Below are 20,614 nucleotides of genomic sequence, written 5' to 3'. Positions count from 1 at the left end.
TCGCTGCCAGCTCGCAGGGTGCTGGCATCCGGGGCAGGGTCAGGGTGCTGGTGTCCCCACGTCCCCATCGCCCCCCACGGCTCTTGGGGGACACGGCATTGACACCCCCCCTCCCACCCTCACCCCTCTCACGGGACCCCAGCACCTGGCGCACCGTGGGCAGCCCCTGGCGCTGTGCACACGCACGGGGGAAACCGAGGCACGGGGTGTCATGGGTGCCGGGGAGCAGTGGGACCCCACGCCACACCCGGCGCCTCACGGCAAAGCCCCGCGAGCGGCTCCGTGGCACCATGAGCTGTGGTCAGCGGCTGCCGCAGGCTGAGCACGGAGGAACTCGGTGCATGGGAGAGGGGCTGCGAGTGGGTGGGTGTGGGTGCTGGGGGGGGAACAAGCTGGAGGGGGGGTGAGCACAGCGGGGTGGGTAGAGGGGTGTGTGTGCACGGGGTGGGGTGTGAGCATGGGTGGGTGCACGGGGGGAGTGGGAGCACAGGGGTCTGGGTGCACGGGGTGGGGGGCACACGTGCGCGTGCAGCGGGATGTGCGTGCGCCCACGGTGGGGGTGTGTGTGTGCACAGGGACTCCCCCCACCCCGTGTGCCCCCTCACCCGCCACCAGCACCCCCGTGCCCGGTCCTGGCCGGTGCCCCCCGGCCGACGGGCGGGGGGCAAGAAGGTGCCGAGGCAGCGGCGGGGGAGTCGCCTCCGGTAAACGGGCGTTTATTGGGGCCGCGGGGTACAGCCCGCGGGCGGCCGCATGCATGGCCGCGGGGGGGGGGTGCCCACCACCCCCCACCCTATTTACAGCCTGCCACCCCCCCGGGGACCCGCCACCCCGGGCCGGGCAGGGGCGGCACCGAAAGGGCACCCTTTGCCAGCAGAGAGTGGGTTCGGTGGGGACCCCCCAGCCCCAGCGGTGCCCCTGCGCCCTGGCTGTGCTTTCCAGGAGGGGGGTGCCGGGGGGGGATGGATGACCCCCCCCCCCCCAAGCTGGCACTGGTCAGGCGTTGACCCCAGGCCGGGGGGGGGGGTGAGTGTGTCCCATTCCCAGATAATGCACACATTTGGGGCCCCCCCCACCCCCCTGCACCCCAAATGTTCACTGCGTCCCATCACTGCAACCAACGCACCCCGGTGGCACCCCCTGGCCGGGTGTCCCCAGGGTGCCGGCAGCACCCACAAACCTCCCTGGGTGCCCGGGCACGGCCGATGGGTGCGAGGAGCTGCAGGACACGTGCCCGTGTCCGTGCGTCCATCCTGCTGCCTCCCAGGGATCCCCCTCCCAGGGTGCCGCGGTCCCTGGGTCCAACCTGGCGAGGGGACGGGATGGACGGAGCCGCCTGGAACCCAGGCAAAGCTGCCGGAGCGTGGGGCACTGCCCCACGCCAGCCGGGGACACCCCCAAACCCCATCCGGGGGCACCCAGGGGGTGCCTGTCCCCCCACCACCCAGGCAGCGCCTCACCCCGCGCCCGCAGCTCCTGCCCGGCCACCCCTGCCCGTCCCCAGGGAGCCAGGGGACCCCGCCGCCCTGGGGACGCACACACGCACGCGGTGGGACCCTATTTTCCCGAGGGAGTCCGCTCCACGCCGTAGCGCAGGAGGTGGTGCAGGTCCGTCAGCGCCCGCGGCGGCCCGGCGCTGGGTGCCCGGGGTGCCGTGCCATGCCGCCCGTAACCGCCCGCTGCCGCCTCGCCGCTGTTGAACGTGTGATTCCTCTTGAGGTGGGCGCTGGGGCGGCCCGTGCCGTTGTTGGCGTTGAAGTTCAGCTGCTCAGGGTGCCAGGGTGGCCCCTCGGTAAAGTTTCCCCCCTCCCCGCCGGGTGCCGAAACCACCCGTCGGCGATCGGGGCTGGGGTGCGGCGTGCCGGCGAAGTCACCGTAGGAGCTGCGGGGTGGGCGGCGGGTGCCGGCGGGGGGGTGCTGCCGGGTGCGGGGAGCCTCCTGGGGGTCCCGACCCCAATGCCCGTCACCCGAGGAGTCGCTGAGTTCGGCCTCCAGCTCCTGGTCCACCAGGATGGCGTGGCAGGAGAGGGGGATGCCGTGAGCCGGGCGGCTGGAGCCGGCATGCAGCCGACTGGCGCCGGCGGCGGTAGTGCCGGATCCACCGGGGTCCCGCAAAGCGGCGTTGATGATGTTGTGACTCTGCTCCCAGGTGCAGTTTTGGAGGGCGCCGGGGCAGCGTTTCTGCTGCAACGGGGTCTGCTCCGGCGTGGGCAGGACCCCCGAGTCCAGGTCGTGTTGGGTGACCTTCCCCAGCTCCTTGGGCCAACCGTTGGGCATGAGCGGGGCCAGCAAGGCGCCGGGTTGCCCGCCGCGCGCCCGCCGCTCGCCCAGCCGGCTGACGCTCACCACCGACTCGCTGTGCGCCAGGATGGTCTCCTTGTCCTTGCGGCGTGCCAGCTCCTTGCGGTCCCGGTGGCCGATGAACCAGCAGACGCTGAAGCCGGAGATGACGGCGCCGATGACGAAGGCGGCTACAGAGGAGATGACCAACAGGTTCACCGACACCAGCCCGTCCGGCTCATCCACAAAGCTCTCCGTCACCAGCCCTGGGTGATGGCGGGGGGGGCACGTCAGGGGACGGCCGTGGTGGGGACCTGGCGGTGCCACCGCCGTGTCCCCGAGCCCCGTCCCCGTCCTGCACTCACCCTCACACTCGCCCAGGTGGGACGTGCTGCCGCCGGCGATGTCCTGCTCGAAGGCCACCCTGGGAGGGTACAAATTGCGGGGGCGGGTCAGCTGGTCCCAAGCAGCCTGGCAGAGGGCTCCCAGCTCGCTTCGGCAGGCGATGAGTTCGCTGGGTCTCAGTGGCAGGGGGGTTGCAGGAGCCGACGCTCTCCGGGGAGCCCCTGAGACCCTGCTGTCCCCCCTCCCCATGTCCCCCTGCGCTGTCCCCAGGCCTGGCAGCGTTACCTGGGGCTGGGCTCCAGGAAGATGCAGGAGCCCTCGGGCGTCCAGCCGCAGTAGGGATCCCGGCTCCCAAGGCAGTTTCTGGCAGGGAGCAGAGACGGCAGGATCAGCCTCAACACGGGGGGGCGACACCTGGGCCCCCGCGAGGCCCTGCACCACGCCGTGCCTCAGTTTCCCCTGGCCGTGCTCCCAGCCGTGCTGAGCCCTTCCCAGCTGGACTGCAGTGCAGGGCAAATTCCCGGGATGTGAAGGGAACCCCTCTGCGCTCCTCGCGTGCCCCCCCGGCGAGCCCTGCCCACCCTGGGGGGCGGCTGAGACCGGCGGCACACTCACTTCATGCAGCCAGAGTGCTGCTGGCAGCGGGCCACGGGCACCCTGGCCACGCACGGGGGGAAGGCCAGCAGCAGGGACCCTGACGCCTTGTCCAGCTCCAGCCCCAGGAGCCGCCGCTCGTCCTCCGTGTCCCGGCCACACCTGGGGATGGGGCAGAGCTCAGCGTGGCCCCGGCCCCGGTCCCCGCCTGCCCCATGAAGCTGGCCCCAGCGCAGAAGAGGAGGGCATCTCACCCGTTCCCCCCACCCGGTCACCCCCCTGCCCCTCTGACCCACCCCCCCAACCCTTGCATCCTTCTGACCCATCCCCTCCAACCATTCATCCATCTCACCCATCCATCCCCAACCACCTCATTTACCCTCCCGTCACCTTGCAACCATCAATCAATCCCTCCCTAAACATCTCATCCATCTACCCACCCCCCACCCATCAATCCAACCACCCATCCAGCTCCCCAACCACTCACCCACCCACCCACCCATCCATCCACTCATCTGTCCATCCATCTTTCCATCCATCCACCTGTCCGTTCATCCATCCATCCATCCAACCACCCACTCACCCACCCACCCATCCACTCATCCGTCCATCCATCTTTCCATCTGTACACCTGTCCATTCATCTATCCGTCCGTCCAACCACTCACTCGCCCACCCATCCATCCACACATCTGACCACCCCCCCGCCCCTCCCCTCCCTCCCGACACCCCAGCACCCACCTCCCGGGGTGGTAGGTCTCAAACTCCTCCAGGAAGACGCTCTGGCTGCCGGGGGAGGCGGGCGCGGGGCTGGCGCTGGCATTGGGCTGGATGAGGAACTTGAGGACGGTGCCCGTGCTGGAGCCCAGGAAGACCACAGTGTGGTTGCCCCATGGCCCCGCCGCGTTGTCCACCACGATCTTGCGGAGCTGGTACCTGCGTGGTGTGGACGGAGCAGGCGTCGGGGTGTGCGAGAGCCCGCGTGACCCCGGGGACGGGGAAACTGAGGCAGGGTGGGGGGCTGGGACCCCCTGCGGGGATGGACAGGCTGTGGCTGGCCCAGAGTGGGGAGTCCCCAGGGAGCGCACGGGGCCACGCGGATCCCAAATGGAAACGGGTCCAGGTCCCGGCCAGGACCCAGCCCAGGTCCCACCCAGGAACCAGCCAGACCCATCCCAGATCCCACCCACGATCCTAGGTCCCACTCAGGATCCTGCCCACATCCTGCCTGGATTCCACCCAGATCCCAGCTGGGACCCAGCTCAGATCCCACCAAGGAACCAGCCCAGCTCCCCCCAGTCCCTCGGCAGGATCCCAGCTGGTCCCCAGCCCCGTGTCCCCATCCCAGCCCCGTGTCCCTGTCCCCAGCCCTGCATCCTTGTCCCCAGCCTTGTGTCCCCATCCCAGCCTTGTGTCCCTGTCCCCAGCCCCACATCCCGTCTGCAGACTTGTGTCCCTGTCCCCAGCTTCGTGTCCCTGTCCCCAGCTTTGTGTCCTCATCCCCAGCCCCATGTCCCCATCCCCAGCCCCATGTCCCCATCCCACATGCCCATCCCCAGCCCCATGTCCCTGTCCCCATCCCCAGATCCGCCCCGGCTGCCCTGCCAGCAGGAGGCTACGGCCTGAGAGCGCCGCTTGATTAATTTCCCATCAAGCAGCAATTAAGGCAGATTTAATTAGGACGAGACAATCTCGGCTGCAAAGTTTATGAGATTTATCAGGTCTCCCGGTGCTCTCCTGACGCTGGCACGCACATGCAAGGACAGCGTGAGAGGCTCTGGCCAGCACCCACCAGCGCCCACCAGCACCCACCAGCGCCCACCAGCACCCACCAGCACCCTGCCCCTCCCCGGGCCGGATCCTGCCCCGAGGCGCTCACCGGCTCATGGTGCGGAGGATCCAGGGTGCGTTGCCCAGGGACGGCACCGCCTCGTCCATCAGCGGGTGCGTCTTGACGAAGTTGAGGATCTCGTCGGGGAAGGTGCTGGAGGAGTTGTAGCGCATCCCCGGGGACGCGCAGCACCCAGGCCTGTGGCCGCGGCACGGCTCAGTGTCCCCACGGCCACGCTGGCCTTGTCCCCAGCCCTGCCTGTCCCCAGCCCAGCTGGTACTGGCCCTGGCTGTCCCCATCCCTGTCCCCATCCCCGTCCCCTCTACCCTTCCTGCTGGTGTCAGCCCTGACTGTCCCTGTCCCCACCTCCATCCCCGTGCCCCTTCTTGCTGGTCCCAGCCTGGATGTCCCCATCCCTGTCCCCACCTCCTGTCCCTGTCCCCGTCCCTGTCCCCACCTCCATCCCCGTGCCCCTTCCTGCTGGTCCCAGCCTGGATGTCCCCGTCCCCATCCCTGCGGCACATCACTCACCGGGGCTTTGGCACCATGTCCTCAGGCACAGGCGTCCAGATGGATTCGGGTGATTTCTGCTCCCGGAAACGTCCCTCGAAGACGGCGGCCACTTGGGTCATGTCGAAGGCGCAGACGGCCGAGCCAGGGATGCTGGGGGGACGCGGGCATGGGGTGAACACCTCAACCCACCCCCATGCCCCTCATGGCCCCCAGGGGCACTGGGGCGCACGGAGGGGTCCCGGCCCAGCCCCAGGGGTCTCAGCGGGGCACAAGAGGGTCCGACCTGTTGGCAGGCGTGGAGAAGACGGCCAGCACCACGGGGCGCCCGTCCAGCTCCAGGATGTCCGTCACGGCCTGGATGACGTTGAAGTAGAAGTGCGAGTCGCCCGGCACGGAGCAGTTGAGCCGGGCCTTGAGGAAGGAGGTCCACTGCTTCTCCAGCACCCGCTGCGAGCCCCCCATGTCATTCTTGCACACCCGGGCCACCCGGGCCACCACCACCTGCGGGATGGACACCCATCACCACCTGGTACCCAACCCCGATGACCGTCCCCTTGTCCCTGTCCCCACCCCGGGAGTCTCGGGCCACCGTGGGGATGTCTCCCACCTTCTCCAGATAGTTGAACTCCATGGCGATCTCCCGGAAGAAGAAATAGACGTGGCTCCTCCATTCCACAGCGTGCACGAAGTAGGGCTCTGCAGGGACAGTGGCAGGGTCAGGGATGTCCCAGGATGGCGTCAAAGGGGACAGGGACCGGTGCCGTGCGGCACACGGCGGGCACCACACCGCGGGAGGCACCTTTGAACCATTTGGAGTCGTGTTTGACGGTGCGGAGGGTCGGGCTGTCCCCCAGGCTGCGGTAGATGACGGCGTCGATGGCCAGGAAATCCGTCACCGTGGCGGTGAAGAGCATCCCCCCTGCGCGGCAGAGGGGCGTCAGCCGAGCGCGGAGCGGGCGCAGCGGGCAGAGCGGCTGGCGTGGTGCCGGCAGTGCCAGCACTCACCTGTGAAGAGGGCCACGTTGGCGTGCTTGGGGTCGTAGGGACAGCGGGCCATGCCGCTGATGTTGTCCCCGACGGGCTCCAGCGTGTCCATCTACAGCGGGCGAGACAGGGCCGTGAGCGATGCCACGCGGGGTCCGGGCCGCCTCGGTGGCGCAGGCGGGAGCATCCCCGGCCCGCGGAGCCGGTCGCCCGGACGCGGAGAGGGTCCTGGGGCCCCCGGCGCTCCGTCCCGGCGCAGGGTGGGCGACTCACGCTGTAGTTGGCGCAGACGGGGTTGAAGGCGTTGGTGCCGCAGACGAAGAGCAGGCTCTCGTTCCGCACCAGCAGCACCTTGACGAAGTTACGGCACTCTGCCTGCGCCGGCGAGAGGGGACCGTCACCCTTCGGCACCCGGGGCCCCCCCACCCCACCCCTGGGTGCTCCCACCCAGGCTCCCATCACCGTGAGGGTCTGGCTTGGGGGATGTTTTCACCCCAAAATGGCATTTAAGGGACCTGGAAATCGGATTTCTGGCAGATGCTGGGCCGTGCCCGCTCTGATCCACAGGCCCAAAATAATTAATTACAAACCCAATTATCCAAGCGGCCGATAAATCACGGAGACACAACCACTGGCAGGGAGCGGGGAGGCGGAGGGCGACACCAGGGTGGGGGGACACGGGGTGGCTTTGTCCGTGTGACACGGGGCGCAGAGGGCGCTCGGTCCCCACCCGGGGGGGTCTCACGGGGCGCGGAGCCCCCTCCTCCCCGTACCTCGTGTTTCCCCTTCATCCGGCAGATGCTGATGTCGTGCTGGTTCGAGCGCCACGTCAGCTTCTGGGGGGCGGGGAGAAAACCCAGCGTGGGGCCGGGGTGAAGCCGGCAGCACCCCCGGTGCCCCCCCCCGGCGCCCGGGGGCCCGGCACTTACCCGGTGGTAGCGCATCTCGCCGGCACCGGTGGGCTCCAGGCTCACGCGGTAAACGTTGTCCCTGGGGAGGGAGACGCGGGAGTCATCACCCTGCGGGGCTCCCGGCTGCGATGCTGGGGCACCCCGGGGATGAGCCCCCCCAGCAAGGCACGTTGGGGGGGTGCGGGATCCACCACCGCCCCCCTGGGGAGATGTGGGGTGCTGGGATGGGTGGTGAGCATCACCGGGGCAGCGAGAGCCCCACCGGAGCCCCCCGAGCCCCCCTGGGGTGCCCCCTGGCAGGTATTGGGGTGCTGTGGGGCCGGTAGTGGGGTCCCTCCCCAGCAAAGAGGGTTGGGGTGGGTGTCGGGTGCCCACCCCCATCAGGGGGAGGCTTTGGGGTGCCACAGTTCGGACCTGTCCCCGATGAAGAGGGTCCGGTTGACCTTGAGGATGCGCTGGATGTTGAGGCGCTGGGTTCCCACACCCTCGGGGCCGGCCGGGCGGCTCGTCCCGTGGCCCACGAAGACGGCGTAGTGCTTCACGTCTGGGGGGACACACGGGGGGTCACACGCTGCCGGGGCACCCCCGCCCACCCCGCTTCCCCCCGCCAGCCAGGGTGACCACCCTCACCCAGCCCTTCCCATGGGTGCCCCCTCCTGCCTTCACCCCGAAGCACCCCAAAAGCCCTTCCCACGGGTGCCCCCTCCTGCCTTCACCCCAAAGCACCCCAAAAGCCCTTCCCATGGGTGCCCCCTCCTGCCTTCACCCCGAAGCACCCCAAAAGCCCACCCCCCGATCTGTGCTGAGCCATGTCCCCTCCTTGCACATCGATGCAGCACCCTGACGCCCACCCTGCGCCCCTGGGGACTCCCTGGGTGGGCACTCACAGTCCTCGGGGGCCACGGTGATGGGGCCAGGCTCCTCGGGGAAGGTGCCGCGGGCCGTCCTCTCCGCCGCGAGCAGTAGCAGCAGGACGAGGGGGACGCGGGGGGGTGGCCCCATGGTGTCCCCCGGCACGGGTGGGCACCCGCCGCACCTGCGGGCACGGGGAGAGGTGGGAGGGGGCAGCACCCACCCAGACGCCCGCGTTCCTTCCCCATTGTGTGCCGCTGCCCCCCCCCACCCCGTAGCACCCGCACCCCAAACCCATCCCCGGTGGCGGGGTCCAGAGGAGGTCTCGGGGGGGAGTGGGGGGTTTAAGGCGCCGGCGCTGGGCCGGTGCCAGCGGCAAGGGGCCGGCACGGGATGCGGCTGGGATCGCAGATTGGGAAGCGAGTCCTTCCCCGGCTGAAGAATTTCAAATATGCTGGGAAAAGCGGCCCCCACGCCCCCGCCAAGCCGCCCCCAGCGCCTGCGCGGCTCCGCACTGGGGCTACTGGGCGCAAACTGGGGCTTTACTGGCAGCTCAACAACCCGTGGGGGAACTGAGCCAGCGTGCGGTGACGTGGCGGGACTGGGGACATGGGGACATGGGGGAAGCCAGCGAGAGCCTTCCCCATCCAAAATGCCATCGGGCTGGCTCGGAAGATCCGTGGGGACACATCGGAGCACTGTGTGCCACGGCACCCCTGCCACCAGACAGCCCCAGTGCCACCACCACTGCCCCCCACCACCCCGGGCCACCGCCACCGTCCCCCCGCCCGTCCCCGTGGGGCAGTGGGGACAGGGGCAGCGCTGGGTAATCAGCAGCCGGGCAGAGATTTCATTGATTATCAATTCTGTGAGAGCGGGCAGCGGGTTTGATCGAACCGTCGCCCTCCTGCTGCCGCGTCCCCTGCGGGGAGCTGGGGGTGACATTGAGCGGGGCTGGGGGTCGCGGTGCCGGGGCGCCCGGCGGTGCCAGTGGGGAGACGACCTCGTCCCCTCCGCGGTGTCACCGCCCCGCGTGAGACCCCGTACTGTCCCCATCCCGGTGCCCTCTGCGGTGCCACAGCCTCCGGGGACATCTGACCCCGACCCCGCTGTGTCACAGCCCCCGGCGTGGGACCTGACCCCAGTGGGACCTGACCCTGCTGTCACAGCCCCTGGGGACAACTGACCCCATCCCCAGGGTGCCCTGGACCCCAGGGACACCCCACCCCGTCCCCACAGCGTCACAGCCCCAGGGACACCCAACCCTATCCCATGGTGTCACAGCCCCTGGGGACAACTGACCCCATCCCCACGGGGCCAGCCCCCAGGGACATCCAACAATGTCCCCAGGGTGCCCTGGACCCCAGGGACACCCCACCTGTCCCCACAGCGTCACAGCCCCCAGGGACACCCCCGTGCCCGTGAGCCGGGCTCAGGCAGCGTCACCTCCCCGGTGGCCTCCCGGGGACGGCCAGTGCCACGCGGGGCCGGGATACCCAGCCGTGGAACGGGGCTGTGCCTCAGTTTCCCCACCTGCCCACGGAGCAAACGGCGCTGCCCCGTATTAATTTTTTTAATATATTTCTATTAAAAACAACCGACGGGTGCCTGCAAGAGCAAACCACGCCGCAAAGCCCGGTGTGGCTGAGCCGGCAGCGCCGGCGGCGCAACCATGACACAACCACAGCAAACGCCAAAAACCAGGGAAAGGTTTGGTGTTGCCGATGAGTTCATGCCGAGGAGTGGGATGGGAGGGGATTTTCCCTCCAAAAGAGGGAGATGAGTTGTTTCTGGCACAGGCAGCTGCCGGTCTGTCGCCCACGGCACACCGCCACCGGCCCAGCTGCACCGGCCAGGACGGGCCCCATCCCCTCGGTGCCAGCCTGGAAATTCCAATTTTTCAATCTATTTTTTGTGCCTGCGCTGTTTCATAAAAGCCATTAACAACTGAATTGCTGCCACTAAAGTCTCACCGCCGCGTCCCCCAACGCCCCCCCCAGCTTTCCCTTTAGGGGCTGCCGGGGGCTCGGAGCCCAGCCTCGTTACCCGAGTAACGAGGCGTCCCGCTTGGGTAGCCACGTCCCCGTGCCGTAACTCCCCCCCGCCGCCGGCTGATGCCAGTAACATCCGAAAATCACCAAATGTAAGCCTCCCCGTGGGGTCCCCAGGCGCCGGAGGGAGGGGGGACCCCAAAAGCAGCCCAGGGAAGGACTCAGCATGTATCAGCCACCTGAGAATCCACCCACGCCGGGTGGGATTCGGGGCGGTCACGTTGCTGCCTCGGGCGCCTGTAACCCCGAGCGGGGGGTCCGGTGTCACCGTCCCCCAGCCTGCGCGGTGACAGCGAGCGGCGCGGGGTAACCGGAGCCTCCGGCGACATAAATGCCTGCAATTGTGCGGGCAAAGAAAAGGCGGCGAAGGCAGTGGGGAGGAGAGGGCCGGGGAGGAGGGGGCTGGCGGGGAGGGGGGCTCAGCGGGGGGACGGGTGACAAACAGGGACCCATTCACGGCGGTGGCGGAGGAGAGGGGACGGTCACCGCGCCGGTCCCCAACACGGCTGTGGGGAAACTGAGGCAGCGGGTGGGGAGAGGACGGCCGTGCCAGGGATGCGGTGGGTGGCCCGGGGGGCAAGGGGGTCTCCAGCCCGGGTGTCTCCGACACCGAGCGCCTGAACAGCCTCGGCCACGTCCCTTGTCCTTGTCCCTGCTGGAGCCCCCTGCTCCGTGCCTCAGTTTCCCCATTTGGAAGCAGGCTCAGCCTCTCTCTCTGCACACAAAGCTTGGGGGGGGGGGGGTGCAGCCGCTCATCCCGTCCTTCCCCCCCCGCAGCATCTCCCCTGCTCCGACACAGGGGGCATGGGGAGGAAGGGGGGGGCAGCCCCCCAGTTTTGCCCCCGCCCCCGCCATAATTTCCAGAGGCTGATAAAGGGGGACTGCAGGGCTCCCCAAGCGCAGGGGGGTCCCTGTGACCCCAAAGAGGGGGCTGCCAGCCCCCCCCACCTGCTGGGGGGGGTACACTGCCCCCATTCCCCTCCCGGGGCTGGGAGCCCTTCCCCATGTCATCTGGGCACGGCTCCTGTCCCCCCCGGCACCCCGCTCTGCCCACCTGAGCTCTGCCGGCCGCCTCCGCCGCCGCCCTACGGCATGGCCACCGCCGTCCCCGCTGCTCGGATGGGGGGTCCCGGACGCCTGGGCCCCATAGCTGGGGGTGGGTGTCCCCCCCCAGGATGCCCCGACGACGCTTGGGGCTCCAACGTCCCAAAAGCGGCTCAGCTGTCACATAACCCCCCCAGGGACCCCCAGGGGAGGGGGCCCGCGCCCCCCGCCCGCGCCAGGTGGGAAGGTAGGGCTGATGTCACCGTAACCGGAGCCACCCCCCCCCGCCAGCAGCTGTCACCGCAGCCGGGGACCTTGGGGGGGGCACCCATGGGACACCCGGAGCGGCACCACGCGTCCCCTCCCAAAGCATCACGGGGGCACAAGCCCACCCGCTGACACCCCAGTGAGACCCCCCAAGCCACGGTGGGGACAGAGGCATGGCGGTGTCGTCCCCCCCATCCTCACTGCCATCGCTGCACCCGGAGCTGATCCCGGCTCCGCTCATTCCCATGGGATCCCGGATTCCACCCGCGCTGGCTCAGCCTCAGAACACAAACCCGTTAGGCGGGCAGGGGCAACGACGCCACGCCAGCCCTGAAATCCCTTCAAATACAACTTTTTTGGGAATAGCAGCAGCAGCAGCCCGGCACGACCAGCCGCCAGCCCCTAATTAATGGGGGTTCGTTAGGAGGCAGCTGATGGGGGGTGGGCTATTCAACCCCCCGCACGGGGGGGCCACGGTGGCATCTCAAGATCTCAGTTATCTCAAAAATGATCTCAACATCCCTTCCCTTTCCATAGGGCTCATGCTGGATATTATTTGCTGTTTGAGGTAATTTCCCAATGAGTCAATCAGCAATTAGATATGCTAATGAGGCCCTTATAAGCAGCATTAAGGAAAATCTGCCCCCCCCCCCGCCCTGCTGGCCCCCTGAAACGCGGCTCCCAGTCCCCAGAGCATCCCTTGCTGGGCAGGGTCCCTTGGGGGGCACCCCCATTGCCACAGGGTGGGTTTGGGGGTCACCAGCAGTAGCCCCCCCTCCAAATGGCTGTGGGGACCCCCCCCCAACCCAGCTGCTGCTGCCGCCCGGGCTGGGGGGCTCAGCCCCCCCAGTTTCCGTTCCGGGGCCGGTTCAGATGGCAGGGCCAGGAAGCAGCTGTCCCCGCGGCGGGGACGGAGCAAATGTCACCCCCGGCCACCTGGCACCGCGGGCTGGCCCTGGCCCCGGCCCCTGCCACGTCCCCCCCAGCAGCACCTCCCGGGGGGGCTGCAGTTGGCACCCCCAGAACTGCCAAGAGCATGGGGGGGACCCCAGCGTTGGTGGGGTCCCCATGCGGGTGACAGGGATGGAGGGCCGCCGGCATGGCGGGGGGGGGGGAACACGCAGCACCCACCTTGGCGCTTCCGCGGCCCCGCCGGCGGCTCAAATGTCCCCCCGGGCCTCCCGCTCCGGTTACCGTCTCCACTTACAGCTGCCATTTATAGCCCCCCGTCCCCATCCCCGTCCCCTCCCCATCGCCCACGACCCCCCCCCCGGCTGGGGACACAGGCGTCCGGGCCCCCCCAGGACACCCCCAGGCACTGGGGGGGGGGTCCAAGCCCCGACACGGGCTCTGGGGCTGCTGGGGACCCCGCGGTCACTTTGGGTGGCTTTGTCCCCACAGCCGCCACGGGTGCCCGGGGTGACACGAGCCGCCGGGTGCTGCCAGCCCCTTCGACACCGGCCAGGTGACACCCATGGGTGCTGTGAGCCCCCGGCACGTCCCTTCCGCCAGGCCAGGGCAGCGCGGGGGCCAGCCGGAGCCGCATGGTAATCTGCATATTAAATACATTCTCATCTGCATATTAAGGGTGGTTTCCTATCGAGGGGGCATCACGCTTCAGGCCAAAATAAACCCCACGGAGGGGACAGTGCGGGTGGCAGGTGGGGTGCTGCCCCCCCCCCCCCAGCCCTTGTCCCTGTCCCCAAGCACATGGCTGCCCTGTCCCCCCCCCCAATTCACAGCCCTTGTCCCTGTCCCCAAGCACATGGCTGCCCTGTCGTCCCCCCCCCCAATTCACAGCCCTTGTCCCTGTCCCCAAGCACATGGCTGCCCTGTCCCCCCCCCCCCAATTCACAGCCCTTGTCCCCTGTCCCCCCAGGGCACATGGATCCTCCTGTCCCGCCGGGCCCCCCAAGGAACTTGTCCCTACAGACACACGTCCCCCCCATGTCCCTCCTGTCCCCCCCAAGACTGTCACCCCCCCTTGTCCCCAAGGGCACTCATTCCCTTGTCCCCAAAAGCACACATCCCCCCTTGTCCCTCCTGTCCCCCCAAGACAGCCATCCCCCTGCGCCCCGAGTCAGACATCCCCCCTCGTCCCCAAAGGCGCTCACCCTCCTCGTCCTCCCCGGTCTCCTGGGCCGCCCCCGGGGCTCCGCACCCTCGCCCGGTCCCCTTGGGCGGCCCAGCCTCGCCCCGGCACCCGCTTCGGCACCCGCATGGCCCTGGGGCCGCCCCGGCCGTGGGTGGCTGCAGACAGGTCCCGCCGGCAGGAGCAGGTCTGGCTGCTCTGAGTCACCGCTTCCGGCCTCGTGCCTCAGTTTCCCCTCAGCATGGGAACAGGGAACCCCCTGCTCCCCTCCCGAGCCTGGTTGCCATTCCCAGGACCCCCCACCTCCCCTGTGCACCCTAGGGTGCCCCATCCCCAGGGAGCCCATGGCCCCAGCGTGCCCCATGTCCAGGGAGCCCCATCCGCAGGGTCCCCCCATCCCTAGGGTGCCCCATCCGCAGGGAGCCCCGTCCCCAGGGAGCCCCATCCACAAGGAACGCTGTCCACAGGGATCCTTGTCCCCAGGGTGTCCCCATCCCCATGGAGCCCATGTCCCCAGCATGCCCCATGTCCAGTGTGCCCCATCCCCAGGGTCCCCCCATCCCTAGGGTGCCCCATCCCTAGGGAGCCCCATCCACAAGGAACGCTGTCCACAGGGATCCTTGTCCCCAGGGTGTCCCCATCCCCATGGAGCCCATGTCCCCAGCGTGCTCCATCCCCAGCGTGCCCCATCCCCAGGGTCCCCCGATCCCTAGGGTGCCCCATCCCCAGCGTCCCCTGATCCCTAGGGAGCCCCATCCCCAGGGAGCCCCATCCACAAGGAACGCTGTCCCCAGGGAGCCTGGTCCCGCAGCGGGCAGGGGGACACGCAGCTCCTGGTTCAACCCCAACAGCCAACAGGCAAACCCAGCTCCACATGGGAGACCCTACAATAACAAACCAGCACACACAAACTCTGCTCCAGGTGGCGACCCTACAATAACAAACCGCTGCGTCTACACCGAGCTCCAAGCGGGAACCCTACAAGAACAAACCAGGGCACGGAGCCCCATCATTAACCAGACGGGGTTGCCATATGCGCCTGCACCCATCAGAAACATCCCCCCCCAAAAACCCCAAACAACCCCAATCCTGAGAAAGCAACCCTACAATAACAAACCCACAGATCCCAGCAGCCGAGGAGAGCCAGCGGAGCCAGAGGAGGTGCCAGGGAAGCCAGGAGCTTCCCAGCCCCTCAGCCTGCTCATTTTTTAAGCCTTAATAAAGTTTAGTTGTTGTTGTTGGGTTTTATTTCCATTTCAGGCTCCCCCGCACCGGCCACGCTTGGCTGCTCTGCTCCGGATGGGAAAATGGGGCTTTTAATTGCTCCAAGCCCAGACGCTGGCACCTCGAGTTCAGATTTCTATGCTTCAAAACGCTTATTTGTAGTTAAGTAAGATTAAATATCCGCTCGGTCAAAAGCGTGGAGAGGGGCGAGGGGCGTGGGCGAGCACGGGGGGCTGCAGCCCCTGGGATCCCCGCAGGTCCCCGCTGCGTCACCGTCCCCAGCACCACGCTGTCCCCAGGGTGATGGTGGCCCTGGAGCCGCCAGCCGGGGCGCGTTCCCACCCAGGGCACCCGCTCTGCGGACCCCCCCCCTCCCTCCTCCGAGCCAGCCGCTCCTGGGGACACCAAGGGACGGGGACCCCCGTGGGAACAGGAGCCGCGGCCACCACCGGCAAACCCGCTCCCGCTGCCAGCAGCTCCCGGCACGGCCGGTGTGCCAGGAAGGTGGGAAGCGGCTGCCGGTGCCAGGGCGTGGACCACAGCACGTGAGCCCAGCCTTCGCCCAGCGGCCGCCTCCTCCTCCTCCTCCTCCTCCTCGCAGCGAGGCTGCCGGCGCGACCCGGCTCCATCCCGCTCTCTGTTCTGCAGACGCCAACGTCAAAGGCTTCGGCGGTGCCACCCGCCCCGCGTGCTGCCGGGTCCCGCTCCCGCGATGGCCGGGGACAAATGGGAGCCATGCGGGGCGTCACCCAACCCCCCCGCTGCCGCAAGCCACCAGCACCCCGGCTTGGGGGCACCCCGAGCTCCAAATGGGCTGTGGGATGCACCGGAGCCGGGCCAGCGTGGGTGCTGGCGGTGCTGGCACTGCCGGGGCGTGGGATGGGACGTGGGATGGGATGCAGAATGTGGCAAGGGATGTGGGATGCAGGATGGGATATGGGCCACGGGATGCAGGACGAGACGCGGGGTGGGATGCAGGATGGGATGCAGGATAGGATACGGGATGCAGGCTGGGATGTGGGGTAGGATGCAAGATGCAGGCTGGGATGCGGGATGCAGGATGGGATGTGGGCTGGGACGCAGGATGTGAGCTGGGATGCAGGCTGGGATGTGGGGTAGGATGCAAGATGCAGGCTGGGATGCAGGATAGGATACGGGATGCAGGCTGGGACGCCGGCTGGAATACGGGATGCAGGATGGGATGCGGGATGCCAGCGGCAGCGCGGAACAAAGGGCCATTGTTCGCGGGCGCGCGCCCAGCGCCACCGCCTCCGCGCTCGCCGCCTCGCCGGAAGGTCAGGTGTTTCCTCGCTGCCCCCGAAACAGCTCCTTGTTCTGCCAGCGCCGGCAAAGCCCACTCTGCCGCGGGCGCCCGCCAGGCCGGCATGGCCCCGGCCCCCTCCTCATGGCCACCGCGTCCTCCCGGCCACCGGCGCCGCAAAGCTCAGGGCAGGATGGGTGACAAAGGTCCCCGTCCCCTGGGTGACCCCGCCAGACGTGCCGGGTGTCATCTGTGTGCGGGTGAGCGTGCATGGGGTGTCAGGTGTGCAGCTGCGTGCGCGTGCACCACGTGGCATGTGCGTGTGCAGGTGTCGGTGTGCGCAGCGGGTGCCACATGTGTGTGCCTGTGTGTGTGCACCAGCTGTCGTGTGTGCAGGTGTCATTACATGCACCAGCTGGCACACGTGTGCACGCGTGTGGGCACCAGGTGTCGTGTGTGTGTGTTGGTGCACATGTACCGGCTGTCATCTGTTTGCAGGTATGTGTGCACCACGTGTCACGTGTGCAGGTGTTGGTGTGTGCACCGGCTGGCACGTGTCTGGCACAAGCGTGTGTTGGTGCGTGTGCATCGCCACGTGTGTGCAGGTGTCAGCGTGCGCACCAGCTGTCATGTGTGTGCAGGTGTCTGCGCACAAGCTATCACGTGTGTGCACCGGCTGTCATGCGAGGGGTGTGCAGGGACAGGTGTGCGCAGGCGTGGCGTGCACGTCTGTGCACACAGGGCTCTGTGTGCATGTGCGTGCACACACGTGTGCTCTGTGTGTGTGGCTGTTGCGCACGCACGGGGACACGCACACGTCTGTGCACAGGGCTGGTGTATGTGCGCATGCGGCTGTCACACGCACGTGCGAGCAGCAGGGGCTGTGCCGTGCACCCCGCGTGTGCACCCCGGCGCCGAGCGGGGGCTGCAGGGGAGCAGAGCCCCCCACCCGGCCCAGGCGGGCAGGACCAGGCCCCGGGCCGCGCTCCCGGGCTATTCCCAGCGCTGACCTCGCGCCGGGCCGGCTCGCTCCCGGAAAGGCGACACGAAGGCCGGGGCGCAGCCGGTGCCGGGGCAGGTGCCGGGGATATTTGCAGCTCCGCGCTCCCTACCTGCTGCCCTGGGCAGGATCCAGCCCCGCGCGGGGCGAGGGTGGATCCCGGCTCCCAGCCTCCCAAATCGCCTTCTTAACGCCTCCCAATTTCCCAGCGCTTTATCTCCACATCTCCCGGCGGGATGCAGTGGATGGGGCTGATAATAAAAGCCAGTTACGTTCCCACCGCCCAAACCGGGGCCGGACCCAGTCTCTCCGGGGGCACGTGGGTGCTCCCTCCGCTGCCTCTTCCCACCCCGCCCTCCTCCATCACCTTGGGTTTGTTTTCGGCGCTGGGATGGGGGTGGCTGCCACCCCCCCCGTCCCGGTCCCCAGCTACTGCAAAGCCACATGCTGTCCCTGCTCCGTGCCTCAGTTTCCCCACCCGATGCCCGCGTGCCCCACGGGCACCCGCAGCCGCATCGCCCCACCGAGGACGCGCCCGCAGCCGCCGCTCCCCGGGGCCGCCACGTCATCCCACCCCAAATCCATCCGGCACCGAACCTGGCACCCAGCTCGGCCGCGGCACTGCTGGGTGTGATGAGATTATTCCAGCGGGCGGGACTATGCCGGGAAGAGCCGGGGATTAGCCACGGCGCATCGGCACGCCGCCACTGCCACAGCGGCCTTGCCACCAGTGGGCCGAACTGGGAGGAACTGGGACTGAGCTGTGACTGCCAAGCCTGGGGCTGGGGTCCCCTGGGACCTCCTCCAGGGACCGGCGGCTTCCCAGCCGCTCCTTAATTAACCGGCTGCCAGGAACCGGCACAAAGAGACAAGAAAGATCTTCCCCCCCCCCCCCCCTTTTTTTTTTTTTTAATTTGACAAAATTGTAATTAAATAGGGAGTAAAATCCTGTTAGCACAAGGCAGCCCCGCTGGGATCTCCTCCGCGCCAGACGATCGCTCTTCCTCTCCCTCCCGCCTTCGCGAAGGGAATCGAAACCTCCATCACGCCTTTCGGGGGACGCAGCCGAAGCCCGAAGGTCCCCAGGGATGAGCCGGGGGGTCCCCAGGGCCACCGGCTCCCCTCTGCGGTAGGGCTGAGCACCGCCGAGGATACAGCGGCATCTTTTTGGGTACCACGCTCCAGCAGCCGCATCCACCACCATCCTGGGGATGGAGGGACGGGAAGAAGAGACCCCGGAGCCCCCCGGGACGCAGCACCCGTGATGCCGGCGGCGACTGGGTGATGCCGGCGGCGATTGGGCGCAAACGGGTTAAGCGGGCGCAGCGGCACAGCCCAGATGGAACCGGGCTCGCTCTTGGTTTTCTTTACTACTGTTTATGTTGCCGAACGCACGCCGGATGCCACCGCGCTGGCACCACCCCGAAACCATCCTGCCTGGGCCGGCAGCAACCCGCTTGCCCGGCACAGCGAGAGGTGCTGGCACAGGGAAAGCCACCGGTCCGCAGCCGGCAGGAAAACCTCGCCAAAGGCAACGCCGGGAAATAGGCACGGCTGGAGCGGCCCCAGCGTGGGAGATGCACGAGGGGCCGGCGCGGCTCAGCCCACTGAAAAATTAAATCGCATCCAAACTGGCAGGTTTAATTAAAAATATTCGAGCTTGTCTAAGGATACAAACTGCGTCCGGCACTGCAGCGGGGATCTGCATCCAGCTCCGGTACCCGGCGAGCATCGTGCCGGCACAGGCCTCGTGGCCGGGCTGAGCCCTCCCAGCACCGGTACGGCAGAGCCGGTGGGGAGGGAAGAGCCCTCCCAGGAGCCACTGGTTTAACTGGGAGCCAAACCATCACGTGGCATGTGCGGAGCAAGCTGCAAGGGACGCCGGCTCCGAGGGGGCGTGCGAGGGGGACCGTGACACCCAGCCTGGCACGTCACCACCCTGCCCCGTGACTTCGGGCTCCTGGCAGGGCTCGGAGGGCTGCAAAGCCACCGAAAGCCTCCAGCTTTAGAGAGACCGGTGCCCCTGCACCCCCCCCGCAGCCGGGGGCAGCTCTGCCACGGGGAGCGGCACACCCACACTTGTGCACACGCGTTCACACGCATGCACACGCGTGCGTGGCCACCTCCAGCCCACTGCGGTCACCGGGCAGCGCAGCCCGGTTTGCTGGCGGCTTTGCCGCTGCCAGGGGTTGAATTTGGTGATTTCCCTTTGTTTATGGGAACGGCAGCGAAAACACCTTGGGAAGCAGCTCCCGGGGGGGGGAAAGGGGCCGCCTCCCCCCCAGCCGAAACACAGCGGCAGCGGTGCCGCTGGCAGGGGCCGAGGTGTCCCCCAGCACCCTCAAAGCCCGATTCCCACCCTGCCAGCGACCACCTCCAGCCCCCCCATGCACGAAACCTCCCCAGCGCAGCCACGTGCCCCGGTGACAGCGGTGACCCAATTCCCGTGTCACCCCGGGGACGCCGCACACGGGGCGTCGCGGCTGGGCCGGGACAGCATCGCCGCTCGCTCAGCATCCGCCGGGATGCGGCCCCCGGCACACGGCTCGGTGCGGGGGGGGGCACCGCGCTGCCAGGGTCCCGGCACCCCGGGCCTGATCCTGCACCGTCCGCCGTGTGAGGGCCGGGAGCTGCCCTCTAGTGTCACCAGTTCAGGCCCCAAATTGCGGCTCAAATCGCCGGGGGACAACGACAGAGGGGGCTCCCCCCAGCCAACGCACCCCTTCCCCGCGGCTGTCTCAGCAGGACGGGACGGGGGGGCTCAGCCACCCCCCCCCAGTGCACCCCCGGCGCAGGATCCGGCCCCACTGGGGCACCCCCGGGGCCAGCCTGGAGCCGAAGAGATTAGGCTGAAGGGGCCGGGGGGGGGACAGTGGTGCCACATGTGCCACCGCCAACCCCACCTCTGCCAGGCACTGGGGACAAGCAGAGGTGGGTGTCGCCGGGGGGGGGGTGCTCGTGGCAGGTCCCCCCCACTTGCTCCCCAGGGCGGGGTTGGGTGCAGCACCCAACACCGGGGGGCGGGGGGGTCCCCTCTGCACCCCCCTGCGGCTCATGGCCCCGTTTGGCAGAGGGGAAACTGAGGCACGGCAGGAGGCAGCGCTCACCCAAGGTCACCCCGAGCCAATGGCACAGCCCCGCGGCCCCCCCACTCCCCTGGGAGGTGCTGGGTCCCCCCAAAGCCCCCCGCACAGGAACGGGGCTCCCCGCTCCCTCAAACCCCATGGTGGGGGCCGGAGGGGCCGGCCAGGGCAGGCAGGGGCTCGGGGGGGCCCAGCACCCCCCAACTGCGCTGGGTTATGTGGGAGTGAGGGAGGCCAGGCCGGGGGGGGGGGGTCGGGGGCAGGTGCTGGGGTCGGGGGGTGC

At 68.5% G+C, this 20,614-nt stretch overlaps 1 protein-coding gene across 1 annotated transcript; it reads right to left on the bottom strand.

The window, feature by feature from the left end:
- Nucleotides 1–1,557: 1,557 nt before the first annotated feature.
- LOC142595429 (semaphorin-6B-like) lies at nt 1,558–11,508 on the bottom strand. Its single transcript, XM_075723573.1, is given in 18 exon segments — nt 1,558–2,546; nt 2,646–2,704; nt 2,911–2,988; nt 3,241–3,381; nt 3,960–4,154; nt 5,098–5,247; nt 5,581–5,712; nt 5,846–6,063; nt 6,170–6,258; nt 6,362–6,481; nt 6,568–6,658; nt 6,820–6,921; nt 7,320–7,382; nt 7,476–7,536; nt 7,872–8,001; nt 8,345–8,493; nt 11,415–11,446; nt 11,449–11,508. Coding segments are annotated over 18 exon segments (2,859 nt in total).
- Nucleotides 11,509–20,614: the final 9,106 nt, after the last annotated feature.

This window comes from Pelecanus crispus, chromosome 20 (assembly GCF_030463565.1).
Source record: "Pelecanus crispus isolate bPelCri1 chromosome 20, bPelCri1.pri, whole genome shotgun sequence".
Classification (NCBI taxonomy): Eukaryota; Metazoa; Chordata; class Aves; order Pelecaniformes; family Pelecanidae; genus Pelecanus; species Pelecanus crispus.
Note: the sequence above shows the minus strand (reverse complement) of the source record. Positions and strands in the feature narration are given on the sequence as shown.